This window comes from Pithys albifrons, chromosome 5, assembly GCF_047495875.1.
Source record: "Pithys albifrons albifrons isolate INPA30051 chromosome 5, PitAlb_v1, whole genome shotgun sequence".
Lineage (NCBI taxonomy): Eukaryota > Metazoa > Chordata > Aves > Passeriformes > Thamnophilidae > Pithys > Pithys albifrons.
In genome coordinates, this window is record NC_092462.1 from 64,898,827 (window position 1) to 64,911,194 (window position 12,368).

Below are 12,368 nucleotides of genomic sequence, written 5' to 3' on the forward strand. Positions count from 1 at the left end.
TTCCTGGTGCAGGTTTGAAGCAGATCTTGTTTATTGCTCTTTTTTGCAAACCTCTGTGAGATCTTTGAAGTGGTTGGGCTCCTTGAGCCAACAGGCCCTGTGCTGCACCTGGTGTGAGGCAGCCTGAGCAACGCCAATGTTAAACAAACAGCCATCCCAGCTGAGGATGCTGTATGAGTTACAGATAATGACAGCCAGGACAGGCATGATCCATCCAAAGCAAACTGTATGTTGTCTTAGAAAAGCAATTTAGAGATGCATTTGCTATTCAGATCAGTCTGATGTGTTTAAACAAAGACTCTATTCTTTAATACATACATACACACATGTATGTATATATATAAAAGAATCCTTTATAGGATATGTCCAGTTGAGCATCCATCCATCTCCTTGCTCCTTTTCCTGGACTCATCATGCTTTTATTATTGCTATCATGGCTTGCACACCTTTGAGGCTCGTTTTTCCTTTTAATATAATCAACACTAGTTGCTGGGTAGTCAAGTGACAAGCACACTGGAGTATTTAAGAACATAATACCAATTTCAAAACATACTACATGTATGCAAATTTGGTAAATTCATTTGTTTTTAAAAATTGATCTTTAATGAGGAAGTTTCCGTTCCTTCAAAGTTTTTCTTATTTTCTTGTTTTAAACTTAATTTTTCTTTCCTCTTTTCTTGTCACATGATCAAGTTTAAAATAAAATAAATTTAAATATAAATAGTGCCAAAAGTCTAATATTGCTATCACATAATTTTTATTAAAATATCTCTTCTACTTAATTGTAATTCACAGAAAGATATATTAGTTTAGATCAGTCTTTATTTAGTCCTGTCATTGCTCAGTCAAAAAAATCAACCTCAGGAATTTTGCCTGAATATCAACTTCAGGATCTGACTTTTGGTAACTAACCATTCTGTTATAATACATTATATTTGCATTTCTCCATCTGATATGACTACTTTTTTAGGGAAGTGGAAGCTACAACAAAACTGTAGCATAGTGACCATGAATCACCCAGCCAAAGGAGAGGCTGAATAAGACAATGGACTAGAAACACAGGCACATGTATTTGTGGGATACATTGAGCCTTTCTGTAATATTTAGGTTATTTTAGGAAGATATTTTTTGTAGGAATTAAAAATAAAACAAACTCCAAGTTTCCACACCCCCCCACTTAAACTTTCAAAATCCTGTATAATCATCCAAAATTAGTGTGTTTCATCAGTATCTTTGTAAAACACGTTTGGTCAGACATTTGCCAGGCTTTTGGCTATTCTTTTTCAGTTAAATTGCCTACATACAAATTTTTTTTTAAATAAAATATAATACAGAATGTTATTCCTATCTTCTCTTCTTTACTGTTATTACTTAGGCACAGCAATATCTAGGATAGGAAAAAACCAACACAAATGCTCACAAAGCTGCCGAACAAATATCATTCCTACCTCCAGCCTGGTCCTGTCCACATCCTTGGGCAATTTCACACGAACTCGATTTGTTACAATAAGGGTTTCATAAGGATAAATCTGTTAAAAAGACAAGAGCATATGAACTCCACAGCTGAATCTGATTCTGATGCATGGAAATGGCCATGTGGGGAACTTACTAAATTAAATGGTACATACTTGACAAATATTTCACTGGGACAAAAATTAACAAAATAAAATAAAAAAAGAACACATGTAACCTTGCTAGGAAGTGCTGATTCTGATTGTTCTTCCAGTGCTGGAAAAGCCCTTCTTACCTTGTATTCTGCAAGAGAATGAGAACAAGTTCACAGTTTAGAATTTATAAGTTTCATTTTGTGTCACTGCAATGAACATTTAGGAACAACAGAAATTTGTTATGCTACTACATATCTCTCTTCTCAATAGTTTTTGGATAACTGCATGCACAGTAAGAGTTTAACCCCCATGCTCTGAAGCCTACAACACTGTCTATTACCAGAGCAATAGTCCTTGAAATCAAATTTATTACAGAAAATCCATCGCCTGATGCCATTGGGTTACACGGTGAGTATGTCTGGCAAAATTGGGAATTTCTTTACAGGAGGCTTTTGTGCAGAGTTAAGTCATTCTGTCATCCAAAAGTCCTGCCCTTATTGTTCTTTACTGAAAATAGTTAAAATATACGGATTATTACAGGCATGTCAGTTTGGGAACATATATGAAAACCATTGAGATAATACAATATGCCAACATCCTCCACCTGGGCTGACTGTAGTGGGAATAAGAGTAGTGAAGAAAAGATTGTTTGGGGGTGTGTGGATAATGACTCCTGGATCTACACTAGCACAAGAGAATTCTAGTTAGGTCAGTGTATGACTATATATGATATGACTACCACAAAGTCATCTATTCTCCGATGATTAAATGCAACCAGGATAGCCAATATGTTTTCACAGACATTTTCATGGTCTGAAATAAAATCAGGGATAACTCTACTTTTCAAAATCTGTACTTCAAACTGTTCAAACATAGAGACAAAGATTTGTATCAACACAGAGGAATAAAGTGAAGCATTAGAATGAGGTTTTTAAAATTATTTCAAGTGTCCTGGAAATCAAATCCTGCTCTTCCCCATAAATTGATGTGTGTTCCTAAAATTTCTCATCTCTTTTCAAAATTCCAAACCAAGATCCATATTGAGTTCACAGTCCACTTAAACTGCAATAAAAAAATAATGCAAATAAATTTTGATTTTTGAATTCTGTACATTTTAACCACACTGTAGCACAAACAAGAAACACAATGGACATTTTTTCAAATTAGTCTTGAAGGAGTGATTATCTTAAATTTCCTTCTGTCTTTGATATGAGACCAACACCAGAGAATCTGTTGACAGATATTGAAGATCCTGCTATTTACTCAGCCTGGTTGCACTACCTTATGACTTGAAGGACTTCACTTAGGTCTTTATGTATGGCTCAGTAAAAAGATGATTCTCTCTGATAAACATGACACTGAGCTGTCTCTGTCTAGCCATTATTGTAAGAAGCGCAGGATGATCTCAGAATAGTAACTTTTATGGCAATATGTTAACAAACATCCTCAAAGAAAGAAAACACAAAGCAGAGTGGAAATGATATTGCAACGTACCTTTCATTCCCCAGCTTGACTCCTGGTCCGTTTCATATTGGCCCATATTTTCAGGCTGACAGAGAAAGAAAGAAGCAATATAGCAGCAAAATACACCACAAAACCACTCTGCACATTGTTAAGAGAAAAAAAGAAAACCAGCTAGTACCACATGATTGAAGTACAGATCCTTAAGTGAGACAAAGAGAAATGTGTCTCACTCAAACTTGACCTAATTCTTCAAGTAAGCAAGGTAAGACTGAAACTGTCACATGCCTCTCCCTGTGATGCAGATATGTTACTGACATTGTCACAATTCACTTATGCTGCACTGAAACTTTTCTCCTTCTGCTTTCTGCTTCACACAGCTGATGCCACTAAGGTCAGGGACAACTGTGTATTTGTGCCATAGCTTTGTTTGAACCACTGTCTTGTTCCTTTTCTGGCAAATGTTATGATGAAAAACAGTACAGGAAATCAGAAAAGCACTATTATATGATTTTTCTTTTCTCCTAAGTCTCATTTTTGCCTGTGAGGGTATCAACAGTGTGCACAGTTATGCTCACAATAACCTGCAAGGCTCCCTATTGTTTGCTTTTGGTTTGCTTTGTTATGCAGCACTGGGATGGCTGATTAAAAATAACAAACCACAAAAGCTGGTATGAACCTACAATCCAAACAGAGGACGACCATTCTAAGAGGAATTTTGGCCTCAAGGATTTGACCATGAGCAACCTTTTCAGCTTTTCTACAAGTCTGGGACCCTTTAGGTGGGGCAGATGCTGCCATCTGCTGGTTTCCCATCACATTGCATGGCTTTCTGAATTTGCTTTGGCCTCATCTATCGGAGGCTTTGGGATGGCTTTGGTGCCTCACCAGCACGGCAGCTGGGCATGTCAGTCCCTTGACTGCTTCAGGTTACTGGCAACACTGATTCTGAAAAGTTACAAAAAAACTCTTGACTCATAGGTGGGAATAGGTTTATGTGGACTCTTTCAAATTCCTAAGTCTTAATAAAATTTCAGTGCCACTCATTTCTTCAGAGCAGAATCCAAGCAACCAGGTATCAAAGCAACACAGGCATAATTAGTCCTGTAATTCAAGGGGATAGACGTTTCAGTAGCTATGGAAAAATTCATTTAGCTATTCCTTGATAGTTGCTCTCTTGTAGCACCTTCCAGTACTCTCAGTTTGACTCTTATCACTGGGGAATTTTAATCCTGCTCATGTGCTTTTGCAGGTTTCACATCTTCCTTTGGAGAACAAAGGAAATTTGAATAAGGTTCTGTCCATGTAATTTGGACACAAATCAATCTTCAAAATGTAAGTGCACCTGCATCTATGCATTGACAGCTAATCACTATAAAACATAATGGTTTTTCAGCTAATAATGAAAGCCATGAACTGACAACCCATAATGCTAGGTGCCAGAGAGAAAGAGAGGCCACAGTGTCAAAGATACCTTTTTTATAAAGACTAATAAAAGTTTCAAAAAAAGGACTGGAAAAAGAATGCCTAGTTTCATCTGATCATAAATTTGTTAGGCATTTTTTCTTTCTAGATTGCTGCTTGGCATTCTGTCTGTACTGTTCCCTCCTTGCCCTAAAGGTACAATGACTGTGTGTGTACACTCTATAAACACACACATGCATACTGGAAAAATCCAGAACAGATGGTTCAAGAAATGCAATGGATGCAGGATGCTCCACCTTTGCCCTAAGATCATTACTTGCCTAAATTATAGGCCTAACCATTTCTATCATTAATCCAAGCTATACTATGATCTATTAATATGTGTGGCCTATACATTTCCGACCTTTGTTTGTTTTGGGAGGAGAATTGACTCCTAACCCTCATGATGCACACAATTAAAAGGAGAAGCCTCAGTCAGTCTTACTCTTACAGAGACATAAACTCTAACCCATACAGGGTATGAATCTCTTAGACAGCGCTAGCAGCCAAAACACCTTTGAAGTGTTATTACTGTGTAGATTTTCAACTAGTTACCAAGTTGTCTATGAGACATTACTTCATGGAGAACATATTTAAATGTATACTTACTTGATGTAAGCCATTCTTTCCATAGCCAGGTAGAGAAGCAGATTTAGAATATGGAAATCCTGTAAAACACGTAATATATAGCTTTATTTTAATATTTTTTTTGCAAATTCTTTACAGCCTATTATAACACAGAAGCCAAGAAAACATTCAGAAACAGCAATTACAAGATCAATACATATATTCTATTAATGAGATGAAATGTAGTTGAGCTATGCTCATCTTTTCTCCATATTTCATGTACATGAACATGTGTAACAATGTTGAGAAATAACAGTATGCTGGAATGCACTCACCTTACAGGGCATGACATGAAGAGAATTGTGAGGCTCATGTTATGGAAGCTTTGTGAAGTGAAGCCTGTGATTTCAGAGCTTGTGAAATCTCTGCCCTCCAACTTGGTGTTAAATCATTACTTGAAGCTGGGATTAAAGGTATCGTTTTAGATTTATTTCACTTCTGATCATGCTGTATGTGGTCTGGTTTTTGGTTCTGTTTCTTAAAAAAGAATGGTTTGTACCCTACCACTTCGAAAAAAAGACACATACTTTATTTTTTTTTTCGCTTTCTGTAAAATTTCTTGGGAAAAAAATCAAAAGTGAAGATATAGCAATGGGTAAAGTAAATCAGCAAGAGTATAAACATCCAAATGAAAGAAAGTTTTAAGATGGAGAAAATTGGCAAAGTGGTGTTATCATGAATAAAAAATGTAATATGATGATGAAACTGTGTGTGGTCATTATGAGACCACTGAAAAGCTTTATTTTTAATATTAAGACTCTAATAAGAAAGTTTAAAAGTTAAACGGTAGATGAACAAACGTGTATAACAAACATACTTGACTTCAGTACAGGAAATTATGTTAAACCGATGCAAAATGTTACAGAAGTCTTTGAGCTCAAAGAACTGAAGGTACAACACTTCTTTCTGTCAAAATTCTTAGCAGTCTGTGTGCAAAGAGGAATGCAGGAAGGGAATCAGGACCCCACTGGATTAACAAATACCCTAAGGATATTATTAGGAATAAGCATACAGAAAGAAAAAAACAAAAGATGGATCAGCAAAGAGCTCACAATGTGCTGAGATAAAGCAAAAACTGCCAGAAGTCAAGCTGAGTTAAACACTGAAAATGATATTAAAACAAATAGCAAAAGTCTCTCCAGCTATCCAAATAAAAAGGAAACAAGGAAAGAAGAAATGGGATCACTGGGAGTTGTGCTATGTCAGTTCTCAGCAGAGGTGAAAGGTAACCTAGATAGGGCTACAGCACTGAAGCAGTATTTCATCCACGGAACAAAAGATGGACTACTGCGCAAGGATGGAAAATCACTGGAATAAGGGTATGCCAGTGAATCACAGTCATTGTGAAAAGAAAATTCAAAGCACTTAATGTACTTAAATAGGGGCCAATAAGTTCATATTGAATTCCGAGTCCAATACCTCTTACCACTGGAGAGCAGCAACTACAGTTTTTATATTCAAGAGAGTGGAAAAATATAATTAAACCAAAAATTTATGCCTGTTATCTGAATAGTAGTGACACCAGCAGGCAAAGAGCATAATACCTGTCTGACAGAATGACTGTATCTGCAACAAAACTATCATCTCTGCTCCTGCCTGCAAAAAGCTGCTGGTGTAGAACATCAGAAGGGAGTTCAGTCTCTTGGCTTCTTGGCTACAGAGAATATGGGTGAGGCAGTTTCGTTCTATCGCCAATTGATATTACTTGCCAAGTAAAAATGCACTCAGGTAAAGACCAGGTGAGGCTGAGCCGCATCGGCGGGCACAGGCGACACCGTGTGGCCACCTGGGAAAACCCAACGGGAGAACTGAGCCAAAGTGGCCCAAAACGCACCAGTAAGACTCACTAACCCCAGTGGGAACTGTATTTCACTCAGCTCCTGTTTCTCACTAACTTACTTACTAAGTTAGTTACTTTTTTTTGTTTGTTCTGTCCCAGCTCACCGCAGATGTACTGGGTGAGCAAGTTTGCTGGAGCATCTGGCCAAGACAAAGCAATCTTTCTCTGTAATTAGGCATTATCTGAACATCAACTATCTTCTGCAGGAATCTGACTCCTGCTTTTTCCACTATGACATTCACTCCAGTCTGACTATTCTGAGATCGCCTCTCAGCACATCAGGGAAACATGAACTGCAAGGGTTACACACTTTGCTAGACGTCTGCTTTCCTAAATATGCCAAACGTGAAATGGTGAATTATGGTAAATGATTAACCAGTAAACCTCTGCATGTACAGAAACAAGTCCCATTTACACAGGTGGAAGTAAGGAGATGCAAGCTCCACTCTTGCCTGCCAATTGCAAAAGCTTCACACTGATGTGCTTTCTTGTTAGATGTGTTCTTCTGGGCATATAAATTATGTAATGTGGTGAAATATCTTCTAGAGCAGAACAACCCTTCCCTGGTTTGCTCAGAGGCTGGACAGAAGAATGCAGGGCTGTTTGCTGAATATATTTGGACACATCATCATCAATTCCCAGTTTTATGCCTGCTAATTCCCTCCACTCCGCATATAACCATTTGACACCAAACTTATACCCAAAAAGTTTAGTTTCTCTCATAGTCACAGACTGGGTCACAGAGATGGGGCTGAAAGTCAGAGTTCTTATCCGTAAGTGCAAGAGATAGAAGAGCTACTCTTCCATGGCCAATGGGGCATGTGACAGACTAAAATATTTAGAACTAAACAGGGAAACACTAAATAAAGAATTACTTAGGATGTCCAAGTTAGTGAATAAAATCTTATAGAAAGGTGGGAAAAAAGTGTGAATGTCAGGAAAACAAAACTTCCTCAGTGTCATTTCTGTGCAGCTGCTACTTGGGTAATGGGGCCAACTTTCATGAGGGACAGAGAAATGATGATAAAAAGTAATGGAAAATGAACTACAGAACCTATATTGCATTGTCACAAAGGTGATATTGACCTTGACACAGAGGTGTGAACTATCTTTTGCATTTCTAATTTTAATAGCTCCGCATTCCCAAGATAATTAACAACCACAAAAGAAATGCATGTATAGAAGAATGACAGGTATAGCAATATTCTCAGGAAAAAAATCAAACCATATGTTGATGCTGTATAACAGAGTTCTTGGTGTGCTCTGTACTTCTCCCTGCTTAAAATTTGCACTCAAGGACTATTCTCTTAATACATGTATAGAAAATAGATAACTCCAGAAAGCTTCCAAACATACACAACATGTGTATTACAATGAAAGGTTTAGGTGTTCATTCATGGGTAATGACTTATAGATGTTAAGTCTGTAAGGTGGTCAGACTTGGTTTCCTTTGCACAAGGAAAGCTGCAATACACCTTGTGCATAAGTACATGATCTCTGGTGAGGATCAGGTTGTCAAATCCCTTGAAGTTAGACCAGGGAACTGATGATCTAAACTAACTTTTCTTTTTTATCTTGCTACAGCCTTGTGACAGACTTTGTAGCATCTATTTTCCCTCTTTCTTGCATAGCTAAGCCATAATTTTCTTAATATAAGTTGATGGAGCCAGCTCTCACATTACCAAAATGCCCACAAGACTGACATCCTAGCCCTGCTGCCAGACATGCCTTGCATTGGATGCATTCTTTTGGAAAACTGCTTCCCCAACTTGTTTACCCCAGATGACCTGTTACTGCTGCGTGGTGTAAAGTGGAGGAGGCAGGGAGATGAATGGTCCAGTTATCTGTTAAAATTCATTTAACCTACTTTTTGTCATTCATGTAATCTAAAAGTAAAATTCAGGCCCAATTCTGATGCTCCTGACTTGCTGGAATGTGGACTAAGAAATGTGTAGGACATGGTTGTGGTACTGACAGCTACCATAGGCATATGGTCTCCAGACCAGAATTTAGTTACAAAATTACTCCATTTTTCACCTGGAAGATTTCGACAATCTTACATGGTTGTAAATGTGAGCATATTCTAATTTAATATTTGAAGAAAAATATTCTTTATGCTTATCATAATACAGAAGATAGGGCTCCACCATTGAAGAAGTATGAAGTAATTAGCACAAATGAAAAATCTGCCTGATACTACCATCTTGTCTATTGAAAATGAGGAGCGTATAATAAACAGGCACCTTTATGATGAGCAAATTTTTGTGGTTATGAACTTCTGCTCTCCAAAGACACATCAGTTCATTTATACAAGCAGTGCTGCTTCTTTCACTAACATGAAACTATAGTTTTGCTATCGAAGTCTGAAGGCACTGAACGTCTACAAGCCTCAGCAGAACAAATTGACAAATAGGTGTAATTATGACAGAGAGGTGAAGCACAAAGCCAGGCAGAGAGCTGTGTGGATGGGGCTGCAGCAGAGCCCCCTTCCTTTGCTGCAGTCCCACCCAGCTCTGCCACAGGCCAGGGGTGCAGCACTCACGGGAATAGCCGGCGGTTGTGCCCTCCTGCGCCCTCGGGAAGTTTTCTCTGTCAGTTCCGGCAGTAAGAGACAGGGACCGTGTGTCTGAATCCGGGGAATTAGTTCTGGTGTCCATATCCCCTTTCAGAATAAGCCAACTGGTCTTTAGCTGGAGAGAGTAAAAAGCCAGTTATGAGATACGGGATTAACACCTGAATGCAGTTCTCCTACTTCACCTGTCTTGGAAGTCTTGTGAGCTGCTTGTATGTTTATGCTCATTGCAACTTGTACCATCCTTTATCAAATTATAAAAGACTATAGAATCACTTAGACACCACAGCTACTAAAAACTTCTAACTTCCAGCTGGGCTGAGGATAGTTTCTCTGTTCTTGAAGCTGCCCACTCTGCCCCACTGTAGAAGACACACTATGTCATTTTCTTATACTTAATCTGCTATTAACATTTTTCTTCCATGTTAATATGCACCCTAAGTAAAAGTGCGCAGGATTAGCTGAGTTACCAATGTATGTATTAAGGCTGAGTGAAAATCCATGAGCCTATTGCTCATAATCTCAATGTTCCTACTTCTCTTTACTGTAGAATGTACATTCTAAACCCTTTGGGTGAGAAATTAAGCTTTTCTATGTCTTCTTGGAAAAGCCTAAAAGTAGTAATGATTATCTCAGTTATATGAAAGAACATCTTTCTCTATGAGATGTTTTAAAAATGAGTTGCTTCAAGAAAGATCAACAAACTACCCTCTATTGTTGTCTGATTATTACCTTCTTACTGTCCTGATCCAAGCTTCCATCCTCACCTTCTGATCTTCTTGCTGCTGGAAAATTAAGATAATTTTAAAAATTAGAACAGATTGCAAATCATTTTTTTTGTCTTCTGTTTTTACTGTAGTTATGTTCCAAGTATTTTTAAGAGAGAGAGAAAATAAATTTAAAATAAAATAGAGCTGGGCAGAAAATTCAATGTGCACAGCTACAGTTTCACAGAATTACTTAAAATAATTTTGAAATTATAACAGTAATACTCATCCTTCAGGTATACAATGAATTTAGAGAATCTATTCTGCTGTATTTTGAACCTATCTTTTATGAAAAAACTTTGGGGAATGATTGGTGGGAATAATAACTCTACATCATAATTTAGGGTCAATTTATATGATTGCTGCACACAGACCAGCCATTTACCATTCTTCTGTTACCATGAAGATGAACTACATATGGTCACACAGGTATTTTGTGGTTGCCACACCTGGATCTCCTCAATTCCCAAAGAGGATAGACAATATGGTAAAAAAGATTCGAAAAAATTTTGGCATTACTTCTTCATGAAACCTGCAAGACAGATTGTGTCTAAAATTCAAAATTCTTGACCAACCACTTTTCTGTCTATATTGACCTCTTCTGATTGTATTGCCCTCTTAAGTGTTTTAATAAAAAAACATTGCTGATATTTTACCACCGGTTTATTTTCTTGTAACTTTCCACCTTTCTAAGAAGCAAATAGAAAACCTGAAAGCCATTAATTAGCTAGTTCCCAACCATCAAATGTGTCTTTTATGTCCCAGAGTACCGTTCCAGACACTGAGCTATACCTGAGAATCTTACAGAAGGATTTGGTGCCAAATTTCACATAAGTTCTCAAAATTTGAGTCCTACTTGTCCCTTTATCACTCTGTGTAGTTTTGGGGAGAGTTTTAATCGTGCAAAACTGCAGTAATGTAAGGACCTAGCATAATATTAAGCTCATGAGAAATTAGTGCAACAAGGGGGTTGTCTGTGACACCTGACAAACATGGCCCCATGCAATGAAATGTAGACAGAAAATGTACTTACTAATAATAGAAACAGTATAATAATGCAAAAGATAAGGCTCAGCTGAGATTCTTGGAGACAGAGATGGAGAGGAGATTAAGTTGCACCATTAGAAGTGCTGCAACACTCCCACCAAGTTGGGAACAACTCTGACCTCTCCATTTCCCCAGCCAGAATGTTTGCAGAGGATCTGCCCTGCATCTAAACAACACAGGCAAAAGGCCACCACCAAAAGCATTTCAGTGTTATTCTGTTTGTTTCGGGTGCCATCACATGGCTCACATCCAGACCTTAACTGGTTTTGCTGAGAAGGTGCTATTTCAAAAATAAGAAATTGCCCTAAGGAAAATATCTATGGGTTAAAGGTGAAAATCTGTAACTGTTGAGGACTTGAAAAAGCTCAAGTTTGCACAGTTAGCTAGCAGCATCCTGACAAGGATACTTTCCCAAGATGGCAAGCTGCTTCTCTGCGAAATAAATAGGAAGAAACATTCAAATATGACAGATGAGGAATTAAGTCCCTATGTTGCAAGAACATAAACCTTGTTTACTGATATTTTGGGAGCACACCCTAAATCACCAGTCAAGAAGTTTTTCCTTTTTATGTGCATGGATCTTGCTCCCAGTAAAACAGAAATCCACATAGAGAATCTGACACATTTTTGAATTTTTTTCCCCAAGATGTTGATGCTTTCAAACAAGCAAACAAAAAAGACAAGTTTAATTCGAGGTGCTATTCAGAAATTTCAGATGTTCCACAGGATCTTGAGAGCATTTGACTTCAAAGAGGTGGAGAGGATTACAACCAAAATCAGTGGAGGTCAAGAAAGCCAGTCCCTTCCAAGTTCCTGAGAGAGCTTCATGCAACACATTGCTGGCAGAAAAATCCAAGTTCCCTGAATTTCCTCAGTACTAAGAATTAGCTTCACCACTTCAAGGGATACTCAGCTCTGCTGTGAACCCAATGTGAACTGTGGGCTGCAAAACTCTTTTTTTGTAACTTTGAATGATGTTCAAA

The 12,368-nt window shown here is 37.8% G+C and overlaps 1 protein-coding gene across 12 annotated transcripts in view; it reads right to left on the bottom strand.

Moving 5' to 3' along the window:
• ABLIM2 (actin binding LIM protein family member 2) overlaps nt 1-12,368 on the bottom strand; it is a 147,222-nt gene that overhangs the window by 15,119 nt on the left and 119,735 nt on the right. For 10 of the 12 annotated variants that reach the window (XM_071556871.1, XM_071556866.1, XM_071556872.1 and 7 more), the window contains 6 exons: nt 10,304-10,356; nt 9,542-9,689; nt 5,142-5,200; nt 3,102-3,156; nt 1,691-1,755; nt 1,449-1,529 (listed from right to left, as the gene is read on the bottom strand). In XM_071556871.1, the coding sequence (XP_071412972.1) occupies nt 1,449-1,529; nt 1,691-1,755; nt 3,102-3,156; nt 5,142-5,200; nt 9,542-9,689; nt 10,304-10,356 (461 nt within the window). The remainder of the gene's footprint in view (nt 1-1,448; nt 1,530-1,690; nt 1,756-3,101; nt 3,157-5,141; nt 5,201-9,541; nt 9,690-10,303; nt 10,357-12,368) is intronic. The other 2 variants (XM_071556868.1, XM_071556862.1) reach the window with 1 other exon arrangement.